Source organism: Acipenser ruthenus, chromosome 1 (genome assembly GCF_902713425.1).
Source record: "Acipenser ruthenus chromosome 1, fAciRut3.2 maternal haplotype, whole genome shotgun sequence".
Classification (NCBI taxonomy): Eukaryota; Metazoa; Chordata; class Actinopteri; order Acipenseriformes; family Acipenseridae; genus Acipenser; species Acipenser ruthenus.
This window is the reverse complement of record NC_081189.1, coordinates 8,927,266-8,938,300: the sequence shown is the minus strand read 5'-3', so window position 1 is coordinate 8,938,300 and position 11,035 is coordinate 8,927,266. Positions and strand designations below refer to the sequence as shown.

General features: G+C 34.9%; 1 protein-coding gene across 2 annotated transcripts; it reads left to right on the top strand.

Annotated features, from left to right (window-relative positions):
• The first annotated feature begins 2,718 nt into the window (after positions 1–2,718).
• On the top strand, positions 2,719–10,089 carry LOC117403788 (homeobox protein orthopedia B-like). Of its 2 annotated transcripts, none has more exons than XM_034906616.2 (3): positions 2,719–2,893; positions 3,530–3,930; positions 8,509–10,089. In XM_034906616.2, the coding sequence occupies exons 1-3, from the start codon at positions 2,857–2,859 to the stop codon at positions 9,019–9,021; spliced, it is 951 nt and encodes a 316-aa protein (XP_034762507.2). In that variant the 5' UTR covers positions 2,719–2,856; the 3' UTR covers positions 9,022–10,089. The 2 variants fall into 2 exon arrangements, with proteins under 2 accessions (XP_034762507.2, XP_034762446.2); XM_034906555.2 differs by having other exon boundaries at positions 2,719–2,932.
• Positions 10,090–11,035: the final 946 nt, after the last annotated feature.

The following is an 11,035-nucleotide window of genomic DNA, read 5'->3' as shown; positions in this document are numbered from 1 at the left end:
CTGGGCTTTTCAGTGCATTGCAGAGATGTTGCATGGCGGCAGCGCTGATATGAGCTGCACAGCTTCAAATAAAGCGACAGTATCACTATATATTAGATTGAAATATTCCGTTATCAAATAAACAAATAAACAAATAAACAAATAAACAAATAAACAAATAATAATAATAATACTACTACTACTACTACTACTACTAATAATAATAATAATAATAATAATAATAATAATAGTAACACACTTTATTTTATGTTCAGTTATCATTACAGTTTAAACTCAAATAATGATATGCATAGCATTTGTCATAAGCACAAACCACTCCACTTAAGTCCCCGCACAGTGTAGCATTGTTAGCCGGTTAAGTATGATGTGTGTGGCTTCAGAGGGAATGATTCAGTTTGTTTATACAGCTATAAAAACCACGAGCAATTGAAAAGTCATAAAATGAAGCGCGCTATCAATCTCGCCGCAATAGCGTCGTTCTGCGCGAGCGGCAAACACTAAACAATGTCATGATTTCATATTATTGTTATTGTTCTGCTTCGCTTTTATGTTGGGTTGGGTTTTATGTCGGAGTCGCTATTAGATAATCATACAGTATACAGATATGCAACAAAGGATAACATGAAAAAATGACGCATATTTATATCCCGGCGTACAATTAGTTTATTTTACAAAGAAAAAAAAGTAATACATAAATTAATACACGAATCAAGTCCATTTATTTTATTATAACCACGCTGTATTTTGCCTCGTAAATGCCCATTTAACTGAGTTTATAGCTTTTGTACCAATTTAAATATCCATGTTTTACCTTAACTATATGAAAAAAGAACCACAACGAGCTCCTGAAACTAGCAATCAGCTTTTTGAACCTAATACTAGTAAACGGGGGGAAATCGTAAGACATGTTGACGTCTTCTTACACGTTCAGCCGGGAGATCTTGCATTTGGTTTTCTTTGCAGGCTCCAATCATTCTTCCCGGGTTTCAGGTCACATCCATAGTTCAAATTGGACGCATGGATTGGCAATATAGCTCAAAGCTGAATCCAGGATTTTTCTTTTTTTTTTTTTTTTTTACAAGGAGCAAATCAGTCCTCTGTACAGTGACAATCGGATCTAACCGGGAGTCCTACTGGTTTCTGCGCTCCGGTTCTCAGAAGCACCAGTGGTCTTGTCCCCCCCACGAGAAAGATACATAGAACCAACGTAACCTAGGACAAAGAGAGAAAAAAAAGCACAAAAATGGCAAAGTTCTCGCTCGGACGAGTCCTTTGTGTGATTCTAAAGCCATTATTCAACCCGAAATGTAAAGGGCTTTTGAAAACCTTCTCTCGTGCATCTGCCAAAAGCGTTTTAATTCTATGTGTGTGTGTGTGTGCGTGTGTGTGTGTGCAAGAGTCAATGTGTTACTGACAATTAGGTTATTTGTACAGTATTATTTACTTCACACTTTAAAGTAATCCCCTTTGTGTGCTTTGTTTGTACACAATAAATAATCTTAATCGAGTCCATTTTGATTAAAAATCAATTCCGTTAGTTAAAACAATAGGCCAGTAATCGCGGACCAGTTCCTGGTATTTATTTTCTTCGAACGCCGTACGCACGTATACTATGAGTCCCTATAGTGGGCATTCTGTCTCTTCTTTTTAAAATAAATACATAACTGAAAGCACGCGAACGGCAAGTTCACAGAGCGGTGTTTCCATTGAATATTGCTCTTAATTTCCTCAGATATCATTTACAATAAGAACCTCCCGGCTTGACAGCCAAGTCTAAACACTAGTAAATTAGTACAAATTTATACAGATTTTACTCTAATAATCGTAATAAAAGCTTATAGATTTGGCACTAATTACATAAATGCCTAATGATCTTGAAAATGACTCTGGTTAGAAATATATTACTAATCTAAACTTTGTTGTTGGCTGGCTTTGAGAAAGCAGAGCATTAGAGATGGTTCACTTCGCGTTGGAAGGCACTTAAAATTGTGGCGAGGGGGGAATTCTGAGGAAATCTGGAACACAAAAAGAATCCGTTTTACAGGTTTATGGAGCACGATTCAAACGACCTGTGTACGAATGATTGTGTTATGCATGGTTTTATACACCTGCGTTCATGCATCACTTTCTCCTTATTTTAAATCATGTTTTTGTAAGCAGTTTATCAGATACGTATAGGCTGCACACCCCATCGAAATAAAACAAATGAAACGTTAGTATTATTATTTACACTTGATGAAATCTATACCTCGGCCAACCATATAGCACATTATCTGTTTTTAATTTTAGGAAGAAAAAAACAAACAGACTTCAGGGTAATCGCATTTGTAATATAATGATCAGAGTATAGTAATTGTATATTGTCTAATAAGTTAGGCAAAGCATATCTGAGGTGAAAACAAGGACCACTTAAAGGCATTAACATCTTAAATAATGTATATTTGAACAAATATTCTAGGTATACTGCGTTTATTAAGTTTGGTTTGTAGTGATTATAGAAATGAGACCAGGTCGTTTTAAATGGTATAATTTGAGGTTGAAAGCTAATAAACGAGATTTTGAAATGAGGCGAAATTGAATTGTAAATTTATCCTGCATGTGGATGTGAGTGGCTGGCCTATGAGACTCCTAGCGCTGACATTTTCAGTCTCCATTCTGATTGGTCCTCATTTGGAGACGCTCTCGGGTTCATTCACTATTAAGCACCTCCCCGTTCTTCTAAAGGACATTATAATGCAAGAGACCTCATTTTTAAGCACAAACCGAATTTTCTTTCATTTAGGCTATATATATTTTTTAAATAGTTTAAAGTCGTAGAATTTTTTTGGAAAGCATTTCACCCTGGAGCGGTGCGCAATGCTATCCCACGCCGACCTCCTGGATGCTCGCCTCGGTGAGTTATCATCGCCAAACTCCGGTCTTCAACTCTACTGTAAGCTGGAGGAACTTCTAATCTAACACAATCGAGCAGGGAAATTGTCAATTTGTTCTTTATTTTAGCTTAATATGATCTAAATGAGCTAATTCTCTCTAAAAGCAATTATTTTTGTATTAGATTATAATTTAATTTACATCGTTTTCAGATAGATGTGATCAAAGAGTGGGCTGCTCTTTAAGGATTTAATGTCTTTGATATTTATTTTTTAAAAGTAGTAATATAATAATAATGATGATATTTGATAAACGATCAAAAGGAACAACTGAGGTTATTTATCACGTAATCAGTACTGAAAATGCAATAGATAAATGCATGTTGCACTAAGGAAATCAATATGTCTTTTAACAAATGGAAGTTTGTGCATTCTTCAGTCAGATAGACATTGTAATTATCAAATGTTGTCTATGATTAAACGATATAGTTTTTGCTGTCGTATACCGTTACATTGTATTTAATTCTGCCTTTTTCAACTAAAAAATGCTGCCTCTAAATCTTTATTTTTTAATACACAGGAAATACGAGGAAGTTTGTGTTTGATGGTTGCTTGGCATTCCTGACTATTAAGTGGTTGGTGTTCATTTTTTTGCACAGGGATGAAAGATGCCGCGGCTGAGCTCCTGGGTCATAGGGAGGCTTTGAAGTGCAGGCTGGGAGCAGGGGGATCGGATACCGGCCATCCTGGCGATATAGCCCCGGGCTCGGACAATGTAGAAGGGGCGACACTGCTCCCTGGGGATGACATCAGCAATGCTGGATCCAATCCCTCCGCCGTGCAGGTCGGCACGAAAGACCAGGACAAGCAGCAACAGCAACAAAACCAGAACCAGTCTGGTGGACAGACAAGCCAGCAGAAACAGAAGCGGCACCGGACCCGCTTTACACCGGCCCAGCTTAACGAACTGGAGAGGAGCTTCGCTAAAACCCACTATCCAGACATCTTCATGAGAGAAGAGCTGGCGCTGAGGATCGGTCTAACAGAGTCCCGCGTCCAGGTAACACCACTTTGCAGAGACTTCGGCCAGCGTACTTGTCTTAAAAAATATTATAATATATCGCCACTGCCTGTCATTATCAAGAAAAGATTTACACAATATATAACTTGTATATTCTTCTATGAAAACTCACTTAGTGCAAAATAAACCAATTAAACATCCGTTGTAGGCTACTATTGAACTATATACAAAATATAATAATGCTCAAAAATCTTTATTTCTTATGCATACCATGGTGTTCTTATGAAAAAATAAATAAATTGTGAACTCTTGGATATTGACGAAAAGTCTACATCTGTGAAAGCTGTTAATAATAATGAACAAGTCGGCAAAGCGAAGCAGTCATCATGTTTTATATAACGCGGTTGTGTTGACATGATTTAAACTGGGCGGTAAGGGAACAACACGAGTGCTGAGACCTTTCTTTGCCGTTATCAATGTCAAATCAAAAAACAATTGATTTATTTCAATGCACAATACATTAGGAATGTCTCACCTTTCATGAGGTGATTCCCAAAACGGTGTGAAGCACCGAACACAGGCTGAGAGAGGGTGACAAACACAAACCGTGTAAACTCATTCGAATTTGGAAAGTCAAGGCCTCGTGTTTCAGGCTTCGTAAGTGATCATAAGTAAAATAAATATCGAAGACATCGAACTTCTCAAATATAAAAGTATGGCCTATCGTGTACTGATAGCGTGGGTTGCACAGCACAATGTCATGTCACATGCGCTGTTATTGATAATACATTACTTCTGTTAAATCCACTAGTCTGCATCAAGGTATTTTAAATGTAAAACGAGTCAAGAAATGAATTCAAGCTATAGATTCAAATACAAAAGATGCGCTTTTGATTTAGTTGTATTTATTTTAGCGCGATTTTACTAAACGATGTGGTTTATGCCAAAGCATCGTGCTTGAATCTGTAATGATATGGAACGCGCGCTTTGTAACGTCCAATACATTATTATTATTATTATTATTATTATTATTATTATTATTATTATTATTATTATTATTATTATTATTATTATTATGTTATTATTTTCGTTTTTAATAGTTGTCAGTTAATGAACTGCTTTTCTTAATGCAAGTTCATGTTGTTATTTCTGCAGAATTTATCGATTGATTTCTTATGAGACATGCATGTTTAATGACTTGCATAGCTACAAGAATGCGGTTATAATATTGAAACCTCAAATCAAATTGATACATTTTGATTATATATATATATATATATATATATATATATATATATATATATATATATATATATATATATGCATTTGCATGCGTGTTTAAAAGAGAGAAAAAAAACACATAGGTTTCCTAATTTTACATTCTTCCTTAATATTGCGTAGAATTATATTTGAAATGGTATTTTATTATTATAAATGGACCTATACGGCTTTTATTATTATTATCTGAGAAACATTTATAGACGTTAACACATATGCATTGTGTTTTTCAAAACCTGGGAGGTTTTTACGTTGAAAATGATATATATATATATATATATATATATATATATGTATATATATATATATATATATATATATATATATAAGCAATTTAAATGATCGTTAGTTATAACTCATGTGTTAAACAGAATAGAAAGCGGAATGCTGCTTCATTACTGCGTTATTGGTTCAGTCAAACATCCTTCATCTATAATAATTTTGTAATTTAGTTTAACATGTAAAAAGAACTGCGAAATAATATTACGAATATTACATTTTCTGTGGAATATCTTCAAATACATTGACACCCCACCCCGCTCCCCCGAAAAAAAGGTTAATTCTAAAAATAAATCAATAAATGAATACATAAATAAATAAATAAATAAATAGATCAAGTGAAGTGAAAATACTTGGGAATAAATTAAGGCAATTTTACTGGGTAATCTTTGGCATCTCCCCCATCAGCAGTAGATGGCTCTTCTGCTCGTTATTTAAATTAGAATGTTCCATATAGTTGATTGATGTGCTGTGTTGCATTAAAAATGGTGCTAAATTAACTCATGCAATTGTACCATTTTTAGATCGGAAAAAAAACCAATTAAAATACACGCCGCACATTCCTATAGCCTATGTGACAAGCTTTTTAAAAAAAATATTATTATTATTATCCGATGTATTTTAATCTCATGGTGTAATAAGAAAAAAACGTGCCTTGATCCATTATTAGCAACCAATTTCAGAATTATTTATAACAGGGGATGGCTTATTAACCAGCGATGTGAAAATCATGCAAATTACGCAATCATATGCAATATAATAAGCATAATCATTAGTCTAGCACAGTATTAATTAACTTCCGATAGTTTATTTACATAAAAACCAAATAAGCGAAATAAGTGCTGGTTAGGAAATGATATTTCACATCAACAGACAGACACCGCTCTGTGTTACAATTCGGTGGAGAGGACTGCGGTGTGCTTAGGAATGATTCTGTCACCTGCCGCGTCTTAATGTGGGGCACCTTCAGAGTATATTCTAGGTTTTTTTTTAATGGAATGAGAAATAGCATTTTCTTTCCCTCCAAGCACTATTTGGTGTGGATTTCACGGCTGGCTGCTCGGAATGAACCAGATATTTGAGTTTTAATACGGCGCTCCGGATTGCTTACCATATCTTCACATTAATCATCAGCAGGATTTCACTGAGATCTTTATTGACCTCACAAAAGACCCCTTCATAAATGTAACACGTCTTATCGTTTACAGCCTGAATTGGGACCAAACTAACGTTTATATCGGCTTTAAGCTAAATACTAATGAAGGTGTGAAGTGTTGAAAATATTGTATTACACACAAAGGGTAACACGATACCCTTATAAAATGTATTTTGTATAGCCTCACACACACACACACACACACACACACACACACACACACACACACACACACACACACACACACACACACACACACACACACACAATGATAAATATAATTTTATATATACTCACTATTTTAATTATTAGCTGCCACATTTGAGCGCCACGGTTTCTACGCTGTATTTGAATATTACACATATCGCCTCAGACATACTTTAGATGATTTATTATCCCTTGTTATATCCCTTAATTATTGCAGATTTTCTTTTTTATTATAGCATGTGAAAATTATATATAAAATTAATAGCTAATTATTGCCAATGAAAATCTATTTAACCAAAAAGATCAATTTATATGTATTTAAGAATGATGTAACTATTGTACACTAACGCAAGTGTTGCATTTCAGTCTTACTGTTAAACAGGTCTTACTTCTGTGACGTGTGTTAATGTTTGTCAACGACTATTAAGCATTTTTGCATTTAAAATGCATCTATAAAAATGTGTTTTATAATTAGTCTCGCATTCCCTTAAACGCGTCTACTTATCTACTCAGCTGTTACGAATACTCCGTTCATATTTGACTGAAACAACATATTTTAATTGATAGAAACTTAACAAAATGTAGCTGTTAAATAGTACACATCCACAGACATATATATGTAAGTTACAATTCATCTAAAAACATTTCAATAATATAATCAAGTGATTAATATAATTAGGTGATACATATTTAGGAAAAGTGTCTGGTATAAATTCCCATTGAAATACATGATAACCATTAATGTTACCGGTCTGTACGTCTAGCAGTACGCGCACACGACAATAGAAGCGGAGAACAGCGAGCCCCGCGCACAGAGTAACCCTTGTGAATGCACCACACTATGTATTGGTTGTTACTTCAGTGTTTTCTGATGCACCGCAATTGCGGTAACAGCAGTGCGCGCGCGTTTACTGGACGAACGCATTAACTGCATTGCATTTATTCTAAAAGACTACAACTGTAATTTGATCATACGATTTTTACAAAATAGTAACCAACAGATAGCTATGGCATTTAGAGGAAGAGTCATTTCAGAAAGCCTTTTATAATAAAGCATTTCCAAACCCATAAGGCCTAATCGCACACATCTAAATGTAGACCAGCTCGCATCTAAATATTTGTATTTGATATATATATATATATATATATATATATATATATATATATATATATATATATATATATATATATATCGGCTGTACTACACATCTCATATGCATAGCTTTTCACATGATCTTGTATAATATTATAATTAATGATTTTCATATACTCAACATACAATGTGGGTGTCTCCGGAGAGTGCAGGCTGTGCTAACTCTCACAAGGGTAGTTTTTAAAATGGGTTTTAAGTTCTTATTGGAACGCACCGAGTTCGTATGGTTTACCACCTGTTACACAGATCCTGTTAATATAGCGTATACCTCATATCTATAAAAACAACAGCGTCTCCCCGAGGTTCGGCCCTAAGCTAATTAATTGAAAACTGATTTTTTTCAGCTGACCCCACAAGCATTAATCACATTCCAGACGTTTTCTTTCGTACCCAGAAATAAACCCTTTTTAATTTTTTGGGTTTGTTTGTTTTACTGATTTTATAACACTGGCATGAGGTGTGGAATAAATGATGCTGTGAGTAGACGCTATTGCATGTTATCATTTCATCATAGTTACACCTTGTTTTTTTCTTCATTCAATAGGTTTGGTTTCAGAACCGACGCGCCAAGTGGAAGAAGCGCAAGAAGACCACGAACGTCTTCAGAGCCCCCGGTACCCTGCTCCCCACTCATGGCTTGACTCATCAGTTCAACTCAGCAGCAGCAGCCGCAGCCGCCATGGGCGATAGCCTCTGTTCCTTTCACGCCAATGACACCCGCTGGGCGGCGGCCGGAATGCCGGGCGTTTCTCAATTGCAACTCCCCCCCTCCTTGGGCCGGCAGCAGGCCATGGCTCAATCCCTGTCCCAGTGCAGCCTTGGAGCTGGTCCCCCTCCCAACTCCATGGGCCTGTCCTCCAACGGCTCCGGGCTCCAGTCACACCTCTACCAGCCCGGCTTTCCAGGGATGATGCCCGGCTCCCTGTCCGGCTCCGCTAACGTGACCGGTTCGCCCCAGCTTTGCAGCTCCCCGGAGAGTGACGTGTGGAGAGGGACGAGCATCGCATCCCTGCGCCGCAAGGCACTAGAGCACACAGTCTCAATGAGTTTCACTTAATAATAAAGATCGCGGAGGCCCAATAAATGGCTTTGTTTGTTTTTTAAATCCCCATCTTAACAACACACCAGGAAGTATACTCAGGATTTGAAATACATCTATATATATATATCTATCTATATATATATATATATATATATATATATATATATATATATATATATATATATATATATATATATAGAAACTGGTTGTGTAACAATTAATTAAAATTACATTCTAAGTCACAAACTACACATGCACAAGGGGCAAGGAAACCTATGTCGTGGACTTTAAATATAATTATTGCAAACTTCTGTTTAATCCTGCTTAGAAAGACTAGTTAGTTTGTTTTATACTTTTCCTTTTTAATCAGATTTCACTACAGTTACTTTGCAAAGCGTATTTCTGTATTTATTTATCTGTTTGTGTGTATTTATTTGTTATCGGAATATGGAGCTGTATGGAGTTTTGATCAAAACAACCATTAAAAAAAGAACAAAACATGCACATAGAAGATATTCTTTTCACATGAATTACGAGAGATTATTCATTTTAAATCTCTAAAATAAAAGGTTATTATGTTTGATCTTGACTCCATATATAGTGAACGTAAGATCCTGAAATGTGCCACATGCACTGCATGCAAAAACGGGCTATTGGCATGCACAGTGCACTTGTGTATTTAAAATATTGGGAGTTTGTACAGCAAAAATAATAATAATAATAATAATAATAATAATAATAATAATAATAATAATAATAATAATAATACAAAAAAATAACTAAATAAAAAAGAAGCTTTGTGTGCATGTGCTGGCCAGAATACAATACTGGGAAAAGAAACTATTTATAAAAAATAAGAAACTTTAAAAAACCTGTGAGATAGGATGTTTTGTGTAGATAAAGCATTCTTGTTACCTACCGGTCGATTTGTGATATGTTCTAACTTAACTGTCTGTGCTTATTTATTGAAAACAAGTTTCTTAATACATGTTTGTTCTTATACTAAACATATAATTTGATTTCCTGAACAGGTTTATATCAATTAAATGTAAATGGATAAATAAAATCATTTTCAATATGTGATATTATGCATCCCTTTGTTTTTTGCTTGCTGTTTGTTGTTGTTTTAAAGCGCCTGGCTTTTTGAAGATTCTAACCAATTAAAGCTTTCAAGGGAATGCTCGAAAGATTGCAATTAACTCAGCAGTACATTGTGATTATAGTGTGCATGAATCATTTTTAAAGTGCAAAGTTACAATCATAACAACATCATCGCGCAAACACATCTATGTACTATATATACAAATAAAACCACCTTGTGCAAACGGTTTATGAAATACATTAGATTTCATTACCACGTACATTAATCATACAGCTAATGCATTTTTGGGAAGAAAAACATGTTTGTATATTCCCGAGCAATTACTTACTGTAGTATTTATAGTTAATTCAAATGAAACTGAACGAGGTGCATTATTAATATACAGCTTGACATACACATCAAATATGAAGGGTTTGTGTACTCAATCTTTAGTTAGTTATTATAGTTAAATTATAAATACAACTATATATATATATATATATATATATATATATATATATATATATATATATATATATATATATATATATATATATATATAGACACACCCACTCATATAATCGCCATCACGCCACTCCAATCTTGGTATCTGTTGGAGGAGTTGATACCTGTGTGTAATTAATCCTATAGTAATTAGTCCTGACACACGGTAAATGCTGTGAAGTATCCCTCCTTTTTTGTCATTCCTGTAGACTTGACCACTGGAAATAAATCGGCACGAAGTAGAGAACTGTCTGGTTATCTTTAGGAAGTCTCTTTAATTATTGTTACAGTTTTGAGAACAAGGTCATTGGCGTTTCTCGGTGTTAAAAACAAACCAAACGAGCCCTGCTCTCGTTTCTATTAGCATGAAATATTTTTAGGTAGCTTGTTACTATCACGAATGAATGGTTTGCAATTAGTAGCAGTGCATAGCACCAAAACCAG

Coding starts and splice junctions, on each gene's coding strand:
- LOC117403788 (XM_034906555.2), top strand. CDS start 2,857: ATGCTATCCCACGCCGACCTCCTGGATGCTCGCCTCGGTGAGTTATCA. Junction 2,933..3,529: donor CTCCGGTCTTCAACTCTACT/GTAAGCTGGAGG, acceptor TTTTTTGCACAG/GGATGAAAGATGCCGCGGCT. Junction 3,931..8,508: donor TAACAGAGTCCCGCGTCCAG/GTAACACCACTT, acceptor TTCATTCAATAG/GTTTGGTTTCAGAACCGACG.